This window comes from Rhinatrema bivittatum, chromosome 2, assembly GCF_901001135.1.
Source record: "Rhinatrema bivittatum chromosome 2, aRhiBiv1.1, whole genome shotgun sequence".
NCBI classification, from domain to species: domain Eukaryota; kingdom Metazoa; phylum Chordata; class Amphibia; order Gymnophiona; family Rhinatrematidae; genus Rhinatrema; species Rhinatrema bivittatum.
Window position 1 is genome coordinate 821,594,296 of NC_042616.1, and position 19,651 is coordinate 821,613,946.

At 43.3% G+C, this 19,651-nt stretch overlaps 1 protein-coding gene across 5 annotated transcripts in view; it reads left to right on the forward strand.

Moving 5' to 3' along the window:
* The window catches only part of MAPK15 (mitogen-activated protein kinase 15), a 362,466-nt gene that overhangs the window by 241,021 nt on the left and 101,794 nt on the right, over nucleotides 1–19,651 (forward strand). For all 5 annotated transcript variants that reach the window (XM_029592333.1, XM_029592334.1, XM_029592335.1 and 2 more), the window contains one exon: nucleotides 17,623–17,774. In XM_029592333.1, the coding sequence (XP_029448193.1) occupies nucleotides 17,623–17,774 (152 nt within the window). The remainder of the gene's footprint in view (nucleotides 1–17,622; nucleotides 17,775–19,651) is intronic.

Genomic DNA, 19,651 nt, shown 5'->3' on the forward strand with positions numbered 1-19,651 from the left:
GTGGTAGAACCAGCGCAGAAAAAGGCAAGGAAGCAAAAGCCTCACTCTTCTGCCTCTCCAAGGAAAGATCACAAATTTCTGGATGGATTAGGACAAAAGATCTTCCAGGGGTCTATGCTTGTATCCCGTATTGCAGCATATCAATTATATATGACGCAATATCAGCAAAATCTGTGGAAGCAGGTACAAGACATGGCTGATACTCTTCCTCAGCAACAGCAAATAGCACTCAGTGCCCTTGTGCAGAAAGGTATGGAGTCAGGCAAGCATGAAGTACGAGCAGCCTATGACTCTTGAAACCTCCTCTTGTTTGTCTGCTGTTGGCATCAGTGCAAGATGGTGGGCCTGGCTAAAGGCTTCAGATTTAAGATTGGAAGTCCAGGAAAGACTAGCAGATCTCCCATGCACTGGAGACAATATTTTCGGAGAAAAGATTCAAGACACCGTCTCCCAATTAAAAGAACACCATGAAACGCTCTGTCATCTTTCCAAGTTGCCACAAGACCAACCTCCCTCAGTGAGTAGACCCACCAGAAGGGATACCAGAAGGCCTTTATATAGACCTCGTAGGTACTATACTCCGGCATCCATTACCCATCCTTTCCGCCCAACACAAAGAGGACGTCCACGTCAGCCAAAGCAAGTAAAAACTCAACCACCTCCGCAGACTGCACCTACATCTGGTTTTTGAGTACATCTCCAGAGAACAGATCTACTTTCGTCAATCCAAACATTCTGTTGGAGGCCGGCTCCATTACTTTGTACACCATTGGAGCCTTATCACCACAGATCAATGGGTGCTGGCCATTCTAAATCAGGGATACTGCCTCAAATTCATGACGATACGCCCAGATTCCCCACCCACTACACTGTGGAGAACCAACATCGTAACATCTCAACTTAGACTAGAACTCTCTTCCCTACTGGCTACCAGGGCTGTCAAACCCGTTCCCCGGTCTCAACAAGGCAAAGGGTTCTACTCCCGCTATTTCCTAATTCCAAAGAAAACAGGAGGACTCCACCCCATATTATACCTCCGCAATCTCAACAAATTTCTTCAGAAAGAGAAGTTCCGGATGGTATCCTTGGGAGCCATCCTTCCCCTACCACACCGAGGAGATTGGCTCTGTTCTCTGGATCTTCAAGACGCCTACGCTCACATCCCCATTTCCCCACAACATCAAAAGTATCTACGATTTGTAGTGGGAAAAAGACATTTCCAATACAGAGTCCTACTATTCAGACTGGCCTCAGCACCTCGGGTGTTCACAAAATGTCGAGCAGTAGCTGCGGCATATCTAAGAAAAAGCAGCATTCATGTTTTTCCCTACCTAGATGATTGGCTAATCAGGAGTCCATCCAGACTGAAAACTCTAACTGCCCTGGAAAGCACCATAAGACTGTTGCATTCCCTGGGATTCCTGATCAACTATCCAAAATCCCATATGAACCCGTCTCAACTCCTAACTTTCATCGGAGCAGACCTCAACACCACAGTCGCAAAAGCTTTCCTTCCAAGCAACCGTGCGAACAGTCTAGCACATCTGGCAAACTCAACTGCGAGTTTGCATCTGCCCATCAATTTCTCACACTACTGGGCCACATAGCATCTACAGTCCACGCTAACCCTATGGCAAAGATAGCCATGAGAAGGACTCAATGGACTTTGAAATCTCAGTGGATCCAAGCTCTCCAGCCACTGTCGTCCCTAATACGGGTCACCCACCAGTTACATCTCTCGCTCCGCTGGTGGACAAACCAGCCTGAACTACGAACTGGTCTACGGTTCCAGCAACCGGCTCCTCAAGTCACATTGACCACGGATGCCTCCAACTTGGGATAGGGAGCTCACGTCAACAACCTTCAGACACAAGGTACATGGACTTTGCTCGAAAAGAAGTGCCAAATCAACTTCTTGGAACTACGGGCAATACGATATGCCCTTTATGCCTTCAAAGACCGCCTGTCACCCAAGACTGTGCTGATACAAACAGACAACACAGTAGCAGTGTGGTACATAAACAAACAAGGAGGCACAGGCTTTTATCTGCTATGTCTAGAGGCAGTGCAGATTTGGGCCTGGGCTCTCGAGCATTCTATGCATTTCAGGGCGACTTATCTGGCAGGCATACAAAACGTCCTAGCAGACAATCTCAGTCAACGTTTCCATCCCCACGAATGGTCTCTGGATCCCTGTGTAGCGAGCAAAATCTTTCAACGCTGGGGTCGCCCAACCATAGACCTCTTTGCGTCCAAACTGAACCACAAAGTGGAAAGCTTCTGCTCCCTCCACAGCCGTCGACAAATGTTCCCCAGGGACCCCTTTGCTCGCCCCTGGAACACAGGCCTCCTATATGCGTATCCTCCGATTCCACTCATATCCAAAACTCTCGTGAAGCTACAGCAGGACAGAGGATCAATAATCCTCATAGCCCCCTATTGGCCTTGACAGGTATGGTTTCCCATTCTCCTCAACCTCTCAATCAGAGAACCAATTCGCCTGGGCACAGCATCCACTCTCATAACTCAGAACCAAGGCATGTTGTGCCATCCCAACCTACCAACCCTTGCCCTAACAGCGTGGATATTGAAGGTTTGATCCTCCAACCCCTCAATCTTTCAACTCAATTCTCTGAAATTCTTGTAGCTTCACGAAAGCCTTCCATACGTAAATCTTACCGCTCCAAGTGGACTAGATTTACCGAGTGGTGCACTCAAAAGGTATTGACCCTTTCTCATGCCCCACTCCTTCCCTATTAGACTATCTGTGCCACCTCTCAAATTCTGGTCTCCAGACTTCTTCGGTACGGGTACACCTGAGTGCCGTAGCAGCATACCACAAGGGAATAGGGGATACCACAATAACTGCGCAACCCCTAGTAAGTCGCTTTATGAGAGATTTGCTTCACCTTAAACCTCCCATTCGACCACAGGCTACTGAATGGGACCTAAATGTAGTACTTGCAAAGCTCTTGTGATCGCCGTTTGAGCCTTTGCTTTCCTGTTCTGTGAAATTTCTTACATGGAAAGTCTTTTTCCTAGTAGCCATTACCTCTGCCAGGAGGGTCAGTGAGTTACAAGCCCTTGTCACATACTCACCCTACACAAGGTTCCTGCATGACCGGGTGGTCCTTCGCACTCATCCCAAATTCCTTCCTAAAGTGGTAACAGATTTTCAACTTAACCAATCCATAGTATTGCCTACTTCTTCCCAAGGCCCCACTCTCACCAGGGCGAGAGAGTTTTACACACCTTGGACTGTAAGCGTGCACTAGCTTTTTATCTGGACTGTACTGCAGTCCATAGGAAATCCAACCAACTCTTTTTGTTTCTTTTGACAAAAATAAGCCAGGAGTTGCAGTAGGCAAACAAACTCTCTCCAACTAGCTAGCAGACTGTATCGAATTCTGCTATGAAGAAGCGGGCATTCCTCTCCAGGGGCGAGTAAAGGCGCACTCAGTAAGGGCTATGTCAACATCAATAGCACACTACCGCTTAGTACCAATTGCTGATATCTGTAAGGCTGCAACTTGGAGTTGTCTTCACACCTTTGCAGCACATTACTGTTTGGACAAGGAAGGGACGACAAGATTCAACCTATGGCCAATCTGTCTTAAAGAACTTGTTCCCAATTTAATACCCAACTCCTTCCACATCCAACCTGCTGTGATTTCAGGCTGCCTCATTTTTTCCAACATCGCACCAGTTGTTGTGCTCGTTGCACAAGTTGTGCGCTGTTGGTCCACAACAAAGATGACTCAGCCTGTAGCTGTGAGGACTATTATCCAGCTTGTCCTGGGATAAAGCAAAATTGCTTACCTTGTAATAGGTGTTATCCCAGGACAGCAGGATATAGTCCTCACGAAACTCACCCACCACCCCGCAGAGTTGGGTCCGATATGTTTTATTATTTTATTTTTTCGCTCGCTCTTATTGCTACAAAAGAGACTGAAGGGAGACCCCTATGGCTGAGAATATCATGGCATGCTGGGCATACTCAGTGTGCCAGTCAAAAGTTTCTAGAAACTTTAACAGAAGTTTTCGGCACAAACATCATAAAGTTTATTTACATCCCTGAAGAAGCTCTATCAGGGAGAAACAAGGGTCCCTTATCGGATGCAAGTGGGAACATACGAGTAGTGGAATCGCTAGGTACACACTCGTTGACAGTTCGATTTGGGATGTTTTGGGTTTATGAAAGTGATATCTGTGGTTTCTATCTATTGGAGTACCCATTGTTTGGGATTGATATCTGTGGTTTCTATCCATTGGAGTACTCATTGATTGGGAATTGAAACACCATTAGCAACTTTTGTGATTTGAATTCTTTGTGTTTTTTGTGATTTGTATAACGTCATATGAGATTTTTTTTTTCACATTATAAATACACCTATTTGATTGGGTATAACAACCATATGATTATATTTTAGGTTTTATGAAAGTTGTGTGTGGTAGAAGTGTTGATTGATGAGTGGGTATGAGCGAGTAGTGCAAGAGTGGATATATACATGAGTGAATATTTTAAGGGTGGATATAGTTTGGTATATTGTATCCTTTAAGATCATAAGAATTTTTTATGAATGATACTTCTTAGTGGGATATTTGTCTAGGCTATTAGTACTTTTGAGATTTTGTACATTGTATATTTTTTGGTACCAAGAGATGTGTTTTGAAATAAAATATATTTGATATTATTTGAGTGTATTTGTATTATATTTGCTTTGTACTATGGTATTATCTCTCTTATTTAGTATATGTATGTTGTTATAATGAGAGATTTGTATTGATTACCACGTCAGTCACTATTACCTATTAGGTTTAGAGAATGTGCACAGCTGGTAGGCCAGTATTTAAGAGCTCATGATGTAGAAAATGGTGAAATAAGAAATATAGACAGCACACAAGAAATCCATCCAAAGACATAAGATCCTAAGCCACAGAAAGATGGGCAGATTCCTGCTGAGAGCTGTACCAGATCAGTTCAGCAAGACCATCTCAGCAAAAACCCAGAATCTCTGGTACCACCCTAAACGAGATCCTGCCTAGCGAGCCACCATCTGGAGAAGACCATCTCAGCAAAAACCGAAGGCCAGGGCAAGCGGCGAGCAAGAAGTGTGAAATCCAATCCGAAGATAGGGGCAGGCGGCGAGCAAGAAGCGTGAAGTGCAATCGGAAATCAGGGGCAGGCAGCGAGTAAGAAGCGTGAAGTCCAATCCGAAGTCAGGGGCAGGCGGCGAGCAAGAAACGTGAAGTCCAATCCGAAGTTAAGCCAGGGGAATCCGTTCGAGGGAGAAGGAGTAGAAGGAGGCTGGAAGGTAGGAGCAGGCACTGGGACGACAGGAACAGGCACTGGGTTGATCAGAACCAGGAATGCAGGAACAAGCTTGGCACCACAAGGGATACTCTGAACAGACCTGTTGCCAAGTCATCAGGGGGGCTCTCCAGCCTCGGGGATCCACGCCAGCCTGTGCCGTGAGTACAACAGTAGGGTGCGCCTCGATGCAGGCCTCTCCTGAATCTTCGACATGTTCCTGGTTCCAAGTCTTCACTTTCTCGCCTGGAGTCTGCTTAGCTTTTGGCATGGTCCTCAACCAGCCATGGGCGGCTGTGTAGGGCGCGCTGCGGTGCAGTACGCACCTTGTACTAGTTCCTGTACCCTGAAAACTCACCTGAGTCTTCCAAGTATCCTGGATCCTAGTCCGATTCTTCCAAGTATCCTGAAACCATGTCCGAGTCTTCCAAGTATCCTAAGTCCTCGTCTGAGTCTTCCAAGTTCCACGTATCCTCATCTGGGTCTTCAAATTCCTTGAGTCTTTGTCTGTTTTCTAGTTTCTGAGTTCCATTTCTCTTCTTTTCCTGCCCTCAGCCTCCGTTTGGCCTCACACACTCGTCGTTCCCAAGCAGTGGGTTCTGGAAGGGCTACCGAGTGGCCGGAGGGCTACTCTTGAGACCAGCATTATGTTGCTGGGTCTCACCAGTGCGTGCAGGTCCAGTGGAGTTCCTGATGTTCCAAGTCTTGATCCTAGTCCAGCCTTGTTCCAGCTCCAACCTGTGCCTGAACACACTCACCTCCCACAGTGTGTGTCTTGGGGCTCCTCCCTGAACTGCGCTGTGGCCTTGTTTGTGAGTGAGCTGTTGCTCCAGCTCACTCACAAACAAGAGCAAGCCTTAAAAGACAGCTTCGTAAGGTCAGACTTGGAGGTTGCATCGGCCAACCAATTTCTCAGTCATAACTGAGCATGGCCACTATTACCCGAAGCCACCCCTCCTGCTGAAGTGCGGACCAAATCACAGCCAGCATCTGCCAGGGCAGTGGTTCCACCACTGCCCTGGCATTCACACCAGATTCATCAACCTCCTGAGAAAGAAGTAAACAAGAGCGAGCCACCAGGGAACAACAAGAAGCTATTGCGAACGTGGAGGCACGGTCGCTTGCTCAGAGAGATGTGAGCCACTGGGCCACAGCGCGGTTCAGGGAGGAGCCCCAAGACACACACTGTGGGAGATGAGTGTGTTCAGTGCACCTCCAATAAGGTGGCGTAAGTCCCAGTTTTCTCGATTGCCAGAGGATAAGACACATGCCATGCTACTTCAGCATGAGAGGTCGTAGTAGGGGATCCAAACGTTTTCGACCCTACAGAGGAGCAGCCTTTCAGATGTCTCAGCTTTTGGGTAGAAATCAGTTCCTTCATCCTAGGCAGCCCAGATCGGGTGCAGGCGTGGGTAGTGGAACCCCCCAAGCCTCCCAATGAAGGTGTGCTGACCCACCCCCGGGAACAGGAGATAGGGGGTTGCCTCTCTCTCTTTTATCAGAGGTGGGTCAAAATCATGTCAGATCAGTGGGTTCTGAAGGTAATCCGAGATGGCTGTGTGCTGGAGTGTCGCAGTGTGTTCCTCAGGACATATTCATGGTGTTTCCCTGCAACTCTCCACATAAGAGACAGGCAGTGAAGTGTACTTAGTAAAGACTCCTCAGTCTGTAGGCTGTGGTTCCAGTGCCCATGTTTCAAATAAATACAGGCTGATATATTATTTATTTTATTATGCCCAAGAAGGAGGGCTCTTATTGCCGCATCCTAGATCGCAAGGGGGTCAACCGTCATTTGTGTGTGACCCGTTTTCTCATGGAAGCCTTGCACTCAGTGATAATAGCAGTCCAGTTAGGGGAGTTAGTGATGCCTCTGGATTTGTTTGAGGCATTCCTGCATATTCCCATCCAGCTAGAGCATCAATGGCTTCTGTGTTTTGCAGTTTTGGGATGCCATTATCGGTTTCAACGCACCCAGACCTTATTCCAAGGTTATGATGGTGGTGGAATCGAGAAAAGATGGGATCCTAGTACACCCATATTTAGACAACTGGTCTGGAGGCGAACATCTGGGTGTCACGCAAGGTGATTTCCTTGTTGCAGGGACGAGGGGTGATGAACCTGGCCAAGAACAATCTTCAGCCATCTGTCTCCTGAGTATCTCTGTGTTCGGTTTGACATGAAGCAGGGCAGGGTGTTCCTGCCAGAGGGCTGCATTCAGAAGCTGATGGCGCAGGTGCATCTGTTGACGAACATGATATGGCCGACAGTGTGGTCTTATCTCCAGGTACTCCATTTGATGGCGGCGACCCTGGAGGTGGTGCCATGGATAAGGGTGCATATGCGTCCTCTTCAGTTCTCTCTGCTGTCTCGTTGGAGCTCAGGACTATTCGATTCAGCTTCACCTACCGTTGGAGGCCTGCACTATTGAAGCAGATTACTAAGAAAGGGGGTTTCCCTAAGATCACCAGACTAGCTAGCCCTCACGACAGATGCGAGAATCCAGGGTTGGGGAGATCACTGTCAGGAGCAGACAACACAAGGGCACTGGAGTACAGAAGAGTCTCTCTGGAGCATCAGTCCGCTGAAGTCTGCGCCGTCTGATTTACATACTTGCAGTTTGGTGACCAATTGCAGGGTCGAGCAGTCCGGATAATGTCAGACAAAGCGATGACAGTGACTTACATCAATCTATCAGGAAGGACCAAGAGCCAGCAAGTGTCGTAGGAAATAGCCCAACTTATGGAATGGTCAAAAGTGCATCTTTAGGAGATCTCAGCCTCGCACATTGCAGGAAAAGACAATATAAGAGCACACTCTCTCAGCAGACAGTGGCTGGATCCAGGAGAATGGGAATTGTCAAATGTGTTTCAGCTAATAGTGAATTGCTGGGGCCTTCCGTTTTTGGAGGTAATGGCGACTTCTCGCAATGTGAAGGTTCCTTGATTCTTCAGTCGCAGGAGAGATCCAAAGTCCTTGGTCATTGATGCCCTTGTGCAGGAGTGGCCGGAGGCAAGCTGCTTTATGTTTTTCACCCGTGGCCCATGTTGAGCAGAATTATTTATTTATTTATTTATTGTTTTTATATACCGATCTTCCTACATTAGATGCAAATCAAACCGGTTTACATAGAACAAGAAGAAACTTGCTAAAAGGCATTACATAAAACAATGAACAATTATGCAACATTAAATAACATTGTCAAGAGAGTCAACTAATTATTCAAAATTGAATTAAATGGTAATCAAAGTGAACATTTGATGTCCTTGTGTTGAACTTAGATAGGTTGAGAGTAACTGAAGGATTCTTCCAGGGAACCTGAAAAAAAGAAGGAGACTAAAAACAAAGCAAACCAAAAAAAAAAAAGTGAGAAATAAGCAGAGAGGTGTAGCTAAAGAAGGAGGTAATGCTATGAGCTAACAAGAAGGTTCTGGAAAAGCAAGCTTGAATAACCACGTTTTAAGTTTCTTCTTAAACGAGATAGGGCAAGTCTCTTGTCGGAGTTCTGGAGGGAGAGAGTTCCAGTTAGAAGGACCTGCAATAGAAAAGGCCCTTTTTCTTAGAGTTGTTTTAGCTTGAGGGATGAAGAGGGTCCCTAAGTATGCTTTTCTCAAGGGTCTAGTGGAATAATTATGACGAATTTGGAAAGTAAGATCTAGAGGGGCAAGATTGAGTAGGTTTTTATGTGTGATGGTAAGTACTTTATAGATGATTCTATATTTGATGGGGAGCCAGTGGAGGTTGTAAAGTATTGGAGTGATGTGATCCCTCCTCGATGAGTTTGACAGAACCCTGGCAGCTGAATTCATGGTTCAGAATGATCATTAAAGAATGGTTCAGAAGATCATTAGTCACGGGGGATGGTGCTTCTGGTGGCACCAGATTGGCCCAGGAGATCATGGAATGCTTGCCTGGTTGGAAGCATGTTTACATAATTGTGGTATAGCATTCTGAGAGATTAATACATAAACTAGTTGCCATAACCACAGAGGGAAAGTGAGAGATAGCCAATGCAAGAAGAGAATGAAAACTGAAAAGACAGAAGATACAAAATGTTGTCATAAATTAATGGTTTTGTAGCCAATGCCATGAAGATCCACATGGGATGAAGTAAGAGATGGAGGCAGCATGGGGTGCCAGCATAGTACCCATCCTCCTTCATGTTACTCTTGGGTCTCCCAAAAAATTAAGTTCTGACTACCCCCCTGTCCCATACAGCAACCAGTAGCAGTTCCCTCTCATCTTTTACCCAGCCTAGCAATCCTTTTCTTGCCACTACCCTTTATTTCTCCCCAGTAGGCCATTTCAAATATCCACCACTCTCTCGGCAAAGAAGTACCTACTCATGTTTCCTCTGAGCCTGAGTCTGCATAGCTATTGCTGTCATACTTTGCTAAAGATATACCGTATTCTTGTTATCACCCACTGAACTTTTATCATGTACTTCTTCTTTTGTTCTTTAAATCCTACATATCTGACCACCAAACTTATTAGTATTCAAACTAATGAATGTTATCTGAATATCTGGCCACCTTATGCTTGTTGATATTAGGGATGTAACCATGACTGCTCCATGCAGATTACCCCAGCGTTCTTAGAAGATGGATGAAGTCGTACTGCCATGCTATACTATTGCTTGTATTTCCCTTCTTTGGCTCTTTCAAATTCTGGATGGCTAAGCAAATACTCAAGCCCTCTTACTTCTGTCCCCCATCTGCTCATATTATTGTGGTTGTGTCTGACCCATGTTTGCACTTCTGTCATCTCAATGTGTTTAAGATTTGGCCTTCAAAACTGAACACAGCATTCAAGACGGGTGTCGCTATTGACCTATACAAGTCAATATTACCTCCTCTTTCCTGCTGATGATACAAGCCTACTGATTGCTTTCTCACTTTCTTCATCTGAGATGATTAAATTATTTTGGCAAGATTTAAGCCAGCTATCACTGCCCAATGAGATAATTAGCTAGCACTGATTTTCAGTACTAGCCAGTCCCTTTTCCAATCCTGTGACTGCCCACAAATTGAGAGGCCATTATCAAACCACTCTGTGGGAGGAGTCGTCGTTGTTTATTTTTAGTTGAAAAGAAAGAGAGGCAGGGAGGACTTACAGCTGGGAAACCTCTCATCTGAGAGGTTGGCAGAGGCGGGCAGGTCACAAGCTTCGTTTTCCATCTTGAGAGCTGTATCATCGAATCGCCCCGAAACCACACCCCCGGAGTGACGTCACAAGGAGGGGACGGGATGCTGTGATAAATCTGGGTCAGCTGCGGCGAAACCCCCGAGGACTTACAGCTGGGAAACCTCTCATCCGAGAGGTTGGCAGAGGAGGGCAGTTCACAAGCTTCGTTTTCCATCTTGAGAGCTGTATCATCGAATCGCCCCGAAACCACGCCCCCGGAGTGACGTCACAAGGAGGGGACGGGGCGCTGTGATAAATTTGGGTCAGCTGTGGCGAAACCTCGGAGGACTTACAGCTGGAAAACCTCTCATCCGAGAGGTTGGCAGAGGAGGGCAGGTCACAAGCTTCGTTTTCCATCTTGAGAGCTGTATCATCGAATCGCCCCCGAAACCACGCCCCCGGAGTGACGTCACAAGGAGGGGACGGGACGCTGTGATAAATTTGGGTCAGCTGCGGCGCGCAGCCAAAGCCGAGCGCCAAAGGGGCGCGCCCCTGGGGGAAAATTTTTTCCTTGTAGTTTTTCCTATCCTTATGGGTAGGAAAAGAAAATCCAAAGTTTGGACATCCTCACCAGCATCTATGGAAGCTAGGGGACCGATGGATCAACATGTAGTAAGGCGGGTAAGTCAAGCAACCCGCAATACTATTCCAGACATATCATTTTCTTCTGGAGCTTCTGACAGCCCCAGCCAGCAGTCACAATCTCAACCGCCTATAGAGGTGAAGCTCCCCATTGAACCAGGTTTAGAGACGGTAGAAACAATTGTGATAGACCCACACCTTACAGGTGATGAGGGTTTAAATGAGTTGGGGCCCATTGGGGAGGCAGGACTACAGATATCTAGCCCTGCACCCATGGACCCGCAGAATATAACTCTGGTTGATGTGTGGTGATTCGATTATTAGGAATGTAGATAGCTGGGTGGCAGGTGGGCGTGAGGATCGCCTGGTAACATGCCTACCTGGTGCGAAGGTGGCGGACCTCACGCGTCACCTAGATAGGATTTTAGACAGTGCTGGGGAGGAGCCGGCTGTCGTGGTACACGTGGGCACCAACGACATAGGAAAATGTGGGAGGGAGGTTCTGGAAGCCAAATTTAGGCTCTTAGGTAGAAAGATTAAATCCAGAACCTCCAGGGTAGCATTCTCTGAAATGCTCCCTGTTCCACGCGCAGGTCACCAGAGGCAGGCAGAGCTCCGGAGTCTCAATGCGTGGATGAGACGATGGTGCAAGGAAGAGGGATTCAGTTTTGTTAGGAACTGGGGAACCTTTTGGGGAAGGGGGAGTCTCTTCCGAAGGGATGGGCTCCACCTTAACCAGGGTGGAACCAGACTGCTGGCGCTAACCTTTAAAAAGGAGATAGAGCAGCTTTTAAACTAGAACAAAGGGGAAAGCCGACAGTCGCTCAGCAGCGCATGGTTCGGAGAGATGTATCTTTAAAGGATACTAATGATGCATTAGAATTAGGGCATCCCGACAGTGAGGTTCCAATAATTAGAAAAGTAGTCCAAGTGCCTGTAAGTAAAAACTCACCTGAGCTAAAAAATTCTAACTTATCCCTATCAATTAAAAAGCAGAATAAAAATACAAACAAAAAACAAACTTTGAAATGTTTGTATGCTAATGCCAGAAGTCTAAGAAGTAAGATGGGAGAATTAGAATGTATAGCAGTAAATGATGACATAGACTTAATTGGCATCTCAGAGACATGGTGGAAAGAGGATAACCAATGGGACAGTGCTATACCGGGGTACAAATTATATCGCAATGACAGAGAGGAGCACTCGGGAGGAGGTGTGGCGCTTTATGTCCGGGATGGCATAGAGTCCAACAGGATAAACATCCTGCATGAGACTAATACAAAATTGAATCTTTATGGGTAGAAATCCCTTGTGTATCAGGGAAGACTACAGTGATAGGGGTATACTACCGTCCACCTGGTCAAGATGGTGAGATGGACAGTGAAATGCTAAGAGAAATTAGGGAAGCTAACCAAATTGGTAGTGCAGTAATAATGGGAGACTTCAATTACCCCAATATAGACTGGGTAAATGTATCATCGGGTCACGCTAGAGAGATAACGTTCCTGGATGGAATAAATGATAGCTTTATGGAGCAATTGGTTCAGGAACCGACGAGAGAGGGAGCAATTTTAGATCTAATTCTCAGTGGAGCACAGGACTTGGTGAGAGAGGTAACGGTGGTGGGGGCCGCTTGGCAATAGTGATCATAATATGATCAAATTTGATTTAATGACTGGAAAAGGAACAGTGTGCAAATCCAAGGCTCTCATGCTAAACTTTCAAAAGGGAAACTTTGATAAAATGAGAAAAATTGTTAGAAAAAAACTGAAAGGAGCAGCTACAAAAGTAAAAAAATGTCCAAGAGGCGTGGCATTGTTAAAAAATACCATTCTAGAAGCACAGTCCAGATGTATTCCACACATTAAGAAAGGTGGAAAGAAGGCAAAAACGATTACCGGCATGGTTAAAAGGGGAGGTGAAAGAAGCTATTTTAGCCAAAAGATCTTCATTCAAAAATTGGAAAGAAGGATCCAACAGAAGAAAATAGGATAAAGCATAAACATTGGCAAGTTAAATGTAAGACATTGATAAGACAGGCTAAGAGAGAATTTGAAAAGAAGTTGGCTGTAGAGGCAAAAACTCACAGTAAAAACTTTTTTAAATATATCCGAAGCAGAAAGCCTGTGAGGGAGTCAGTTGGACCGTTAGATGATCGAGGGGTTTAAAGGGGCACTTAGAGAAGATAAGGCCATCGCGGAAAGATTAAATGATTTCTTTGCTTCGGTGTTTACTGAAGAGGATGTTGGGGAGGTACCCGTAATGGAGAAGGTTTTCATGGGTAATGATTCAGATGGACTGAATCAAATCACGGTGAACCTAGAAGATGTGGTAGGCCTGATTGACAAACTGAAGAGTAGTAAATCACCTGGACCGGATGGTATACACCCCAGAGTTCTGAAGGAACTAAAAAATGAAATTTCAGACCTATTAGTAAAAATTTGTAACTTATCATTAAAATCATCCATTGTACCTGAAGACTGGAGGATAGCAAATGTAACCCCAATATTTAAAAAGGGCTCCAGGGGCGATCCGGGGAAACTACAGACCGGTTAGCCTGACTTCAGTGCCAGGAAAAATAGTGGAAAGTGTTCTAAACATCAAAATCACAGAACATTTAGAAAGACATGGTTTAATGGAACAAAGTCAGCATGGCTTTACCCAGGGCAAGTCTTGCCTCACAAATCTGCTTCACTTTTTTGAAGGAGTTAATAAACATGTGGATAAAGGTGAACCGGTAGATATAGTATACTTGGATTTTCAGAAGGCGTTTGACAAAGTTCCTCATGAGAGGCTTCTAGGAAAAGTAAAAAGTCATGGGATAGGTGGCGATGTCCTTTCGTGGATTGCAAACTGGCTAAAAGACAGGAAACAGAGAGTAGGATTAAATGGGCAATTTTCTCAGTGGAAGGGAGTGGACAGTGGAGTGCCTCAGGGATCTGTATTGGGACCCTTACTGTTCAATATATTTATAAATGATCTGGAAAGAAATACGACGAGTGAGATAATCAAATTTGCAGATGACACAAAATTGTTCAGAGTAGTTAAATCACAAGCAGATTGTGATAAATTGCAGGAAGACCTTGTGAGACTGGAAAATTGGGCATCCAAATGGCAGATGAAATTTAATGTGGATAAGTGCAAGGTGATGCATATAGGGAAAAATAACCCATGCTATAATTACACGATGTTGGGTTCCATATTAGGTGCTACAACCCAAGAAAGAGATCTAGGTGTCATAGTGGATAACACATTGAAATCGTCAGTTCAGTGTGCTGCGGCAGTCAAAAAAGCAAACAGAATGTGGGAATTATTAGAAAAGGAATGATGAATAAAACGGAAAATGTCATAATGCCTCTGTATCGCTCCATGGTGAGACCGCACCTTGATACTGTGTACAATTCTGGTCGCCGCATCTCAAAAAAGATATAATTGCGATGGAGAAGGTACAGAGAAGGGCTACCAAAATGATAAGGGGATGGAACAACTCCCCTATGAGGAAAGACTAAAGAGGTTAGGACTTTTCAGCTTGGAGAAGAGACGACTGAGGGGGGATATGATAGAGGTGTTTAAAATCATGAGAGGTCTAGAACGGGTAGATGTGAATCGGTTATTTACTCTTTCGGATAGTAGAAAGACTAGGGGACACTCCATGAAGTTATCATGGGGCACATTTAAAACTAATCGGAGAAAGTTTTTTTTTACTCAACGCACAATTAAACTCTGGAATTTGTTGCCAGAGGATGTGGTTAGTGCAGTTAGTGTAGCTGTGTTTAAAAAAGGATTGGATAAGTTCTTGGAGGAGAAGTCCATTACCTGCTATTAAGTTCACTTAGAGAATAGCCACTTCCATTAGCAATGGTTACATGGAATAGACTTAGTTTTTGGGTACTTGCCAGGTTCTTATGGCCTGGATTGGCCACTGTTGGAAACAGGATGCTGGGCTTGATGGACCCTTGGTCTGACCCAGTATGGCATTTTCTTATGTTCTTAATGATCTACGGAAGGTTATGACTGGATTTATGTTACAGACTAATAAAGGGAATGTTGAAACGAAAAATGACTTACACATGCATGATAATCGTTTGAAACAATTGGAGGAAGCAGGAAAGGTTACTACAGGACAGATAACAACTTTACAGGCAGCGAATAATTCCTTTATAAAGGATAGTTTGATTAACCATAGGCAGATAGAGAGCCTGGAGAATGAGAATAGGGCCAGGAACTTAAGGTTTTTGAACTTTCCCATGACCAGGCTCCTCTCTGCCACTGAGTTATTAAAAAAATATTTAAAAGAGAATTTGGCTATACTAAATGTAGATGACCAATCTATTTCCAAAATTTATTATGTACTGCGTTCAAGGGTTAGGAGACAGGAAGGAGAAGAAGGGATGGACAGTATACAACAAGAGTCCCCAAATTTAACCTCCTTCCTAGAATCATCTATAGATGACATTCCACAAAGAGCTACACTTTTAGTAAACTTCTGTAGAGAGAATGATAAGGTTAATATTCTATGGAAATACTTCAGAAATAAGGAACTTTTATTTTGTGGACATAAAGTCCAAGTATTTCCAGATGTATCGAGATCCACACAATACAGGAGGAAGCAATTTATTTTATTGAAACCTAGAGTTTTGTCCCTCGGGGCAACATATTTTCTTAAATTCCCCTGTAAATGTTTGGTAGTTTACCAAAAGAATAAATTCATTTTTCATGATCCAACACATCTGGAAGTCTTTTTGGCAGATAAGGAAATGGGTTGAGCTATAATGTAACTGCATTAAAAAGTAATCCAGCAAAATGTTATTATTAGATATACATTTTCATGTTTGAAATAATTTGATTAGATCCCTCCCATCTAGAGGGACTATAATTTGTGGTGTTGGTGAAAAAATGCTTATAGATTTGTTGATTGTATTATCTTTTCTGTTTTAAACGCAAATTGTTCCTTGATTTTTTGCATATTTTATAATTTGTAAAACTTCTAATAAACTATAAATAAAAAAAGAAAAGAAAAGAAAGAGGGGCTGATATAATAAAAAACACACTAAAACTGTTACATTTCAGCATGGGTTTTGGTTATATGCACCTGGTAGAAACCAGTGGTGATTTGGGATGCAGGTACAGTTAGGAAGCAAAACTGAGCAGGAGTAAAAATGAAAGAAACATGTAACAAAAAATGTTAGTTTATCTGAAAATCGCTCTAAAAACAGGAGTTGAGGGGGGATAAGTACTTGAAGTGGGAAGGAATGTGACCATAATGGCCTTGCGTGCAAGACTGGCACTGTGCAACCCACTCGGGCACAGTTTTCGCATGCAAACCAATTGAACAAGGCATGGCAAGTAAAATCAAAAGGATGGGCAATCTACAGCCCAACAGTACACACAGACTAGGGCACAAAAGAGTAGTGTAAGGGTGCTTACAAAGTTCTTATAAAAAATATACTTGTAAAAGCTATACCTTAATGTGGCTAAGAAGCAGAGATAAAGGCAAGACCACAATTTTGTTAAAGGGGGGATATATGATTGAGGTCGAGAAATTAATGAAAGGACTTGAACAGGTTAATGTAAATCAGTTTTTTACTCTCTCAGATAATAGAAGGACCAGGAGCACTCCATGAAGTTAGCAAGTAGCTCATTTAAAACAAATCGAAGAAAATTCTTTTTCCTCAGCGCATAGTTAAACTCTGGAATTCATAGCCAGAGGATGTGGCCACAGCAGTTAGTGTAACTGGGTTTAAAAAAGGTTTGGATAAGTTCCTAGAAGAAAAATCCATAAACTGCTATTAATTAGTAAGCAATAGTAGCTTAAGATTTATCTAATGTTTGGGGACTTGCCAGGGTACTTGTGGCCTGGATTGGCCACTGTTGGAAACAGGATGCTGGGCTTGATGGATCCTTGGTCTGACCCAGTATGGCAATTTCTTATGAGGTACTGATGCTCAGACATTAAGGAAAAATCACAAGATTGCTTCTATGGCCAAGTCCATAAGGAAAGCATGTCAAGCAAAAGTGACTGATACATGAGGGGTAACCTGCATGGCGTGACAGATACTACCATGGGAAGCTTGCTGGGCAGACTGGATGGACCATTGGTCCTTTCCTGCCATCTTTTCTATGTTTCAATGTAAAGTATCTCCCTGTATTGCTGGGGAATAACTAATGCCTTTTACATGGGATTTGCATGCACTCAAGCTAATTTTAGTGCAAAGATTTACTCCTGTTTTAGTATGCATTTTTCCATGTTAAAGCACTTGTTACATACCAGGGTTGTCTTCTTATGGACAAATATGTACTAAAAAGGAGTAAAAACCTGCACTAACATTAGTGTGCCTTATTAAATCAGCCTCAAAATCAGCTAACTTCCTAGTTAGCCAGCGTCATCCCTTTAAAAGCATCCTCACTGAATTTCAGTATATAACCCCTCTGCATCCTTACTGCTCTCTCAGAGACTCTGCTTTGTCAGCACTGTAAATATGTAACAAAGCATAAAAATGTAGAATCTTTCCTGTCTCTTGTTATTGCTTGCTGTCCTTCTTTTTCAGATAATCAGGATAATGGCAGAGAGGCCCAGATTGACTCAATTCTACACCCTTATCCAAGAAACGTATCCCTTAACAAGAAGCTGGGGAGACAAGCTAGCCAGGAGAACATAACTACACAACATGGTGGAACAGAAAACCATGGTATCTGTGTGGTGAGTTATTTACTGTCTGCTAGCTATATATTTATTTATTTTATTTTATTTATTTATTTATTTATTTAAGTTTTTATATACCGGCAATCATGAGAACATATCTTGCTGGTTTACATGAAACGGGAGTGCATTAAATACATCAAACTAGAACTGAGGTGACCGAAGGTACAGTTACAATTAACAAGGGTAGCAAAACTTGGTGAAGAGGAAGAAATAGGAAAGAATAAACTGGTTAAACGATATACATATCGTTTAACCAGTTTATTCTTATATATAAACTGGTTAAAAACAGTTTATATAAACAGTTATTCATATATATAGTATATAATGTGCTTAGCCAAATACTGATGGGGTGTGTTATGTAATAATATATGAAAGAATATATATAACAGAACAAACACAAAATAAAAATACAAAAATATCAAAATATTTATTACAATAAATATATAAAGGTGCTCACATAATATGTAATATATAATGTCACAACAATACCATATAAACAATACATCAATCATATAAACATATATAATGTCCCAAATCTGATACCGGTCACAAAATCCATAATCATTCCATTACTATTCAATGTACATCGCATATCACTTAAAAAACACCTCACCACATAAACACAGCCACACATACAATATTCCCCTCATGCAAACTTCCCCTTTTTTAAAACTACAATCAATCATATAAAGCACACAACAAATTATCAGTCTTATTAAATCAAGACTTCAAATGGTTTATCCCAATAAATACATTGTCTCACTAACTAAAGTGTTCACCATATCACTGTATTGACTCAACAATATACAATATATATATATATATATATATATATATATATATGGCGCAAAATCTCACTCTCACTGAGAACTATACAGTTCTCATCATTGCTTCAGCTTCCCATTAATGTGTACTCAATAAATTGAGGCTCTCGCTCTCACTCTCCAAGTTCCCAAATCAATATAAAAAATGATATATCTGCTACAGACTTCACTGAAGTTATTATTTATTTATTTATTTAGAAGATTTTTATATACCGATGAACGTTGGGAACATCTCATCGGTTTACATTAACAAAATTATAGCTAACCGAGCTTTACAGAAAAAAAATTGGAACCAATATGGAAAATGGAACAAAACAAATAATTACTAACAGGAGAGAATCATCACTTAACTTACAAATGGTTTATCATATATCATATGGAATCTATTCTCAGAAAACTTAAACCAGCTTCCCACCCTTCAGACCACCATTCCCACAAAATCCCTCCTCTCCATCCCGAAACACTATATCCAAACCCATCGCAGACATCATAAACTCCTCCCTCTCTTCAGGCTCTGTCCCAGATGCTCTTAAACAAGCTATTGTCAAGCCCCTCCTAAAAAAACCAACACTAGACCCTAAAGACCCCGCTAACTTCCGCCCTATCTCTAACCTGCGCTTCCTATCCAAAATTATGGAAAAGATTGTAAACATCCAACTTACAGAATATCTAGAAAGCAACAACATTCTGCATCCAGCCCAATACGGCTTCCGTAAATACCTCATACAGAAACCCTCCTGCTCTCCCTCACGGACCACCTTACTCATAGGCATGGACCGAGGCAAACTGTTACCTCCTCGCCCTACTCGACATCTCAGCTGCCTTTGATACCATCAACCATAACCTCCTCATCAACCGGCTATCCGAAATAGGCATCTCAGGCCTAGCCCTACTATGGTTAAATCCTACTTATCTAACAGAAAGTTCTCCGTCAAGATAGGAAACGCCAACTCCACACTCTATCCCTTGTCTCAAGGTGTCCCACAAGGCTCCTCCCTCTCCTCCACCCTTTTCAACATTTATCTCACACCTCTATGTCAGCTCCTCACA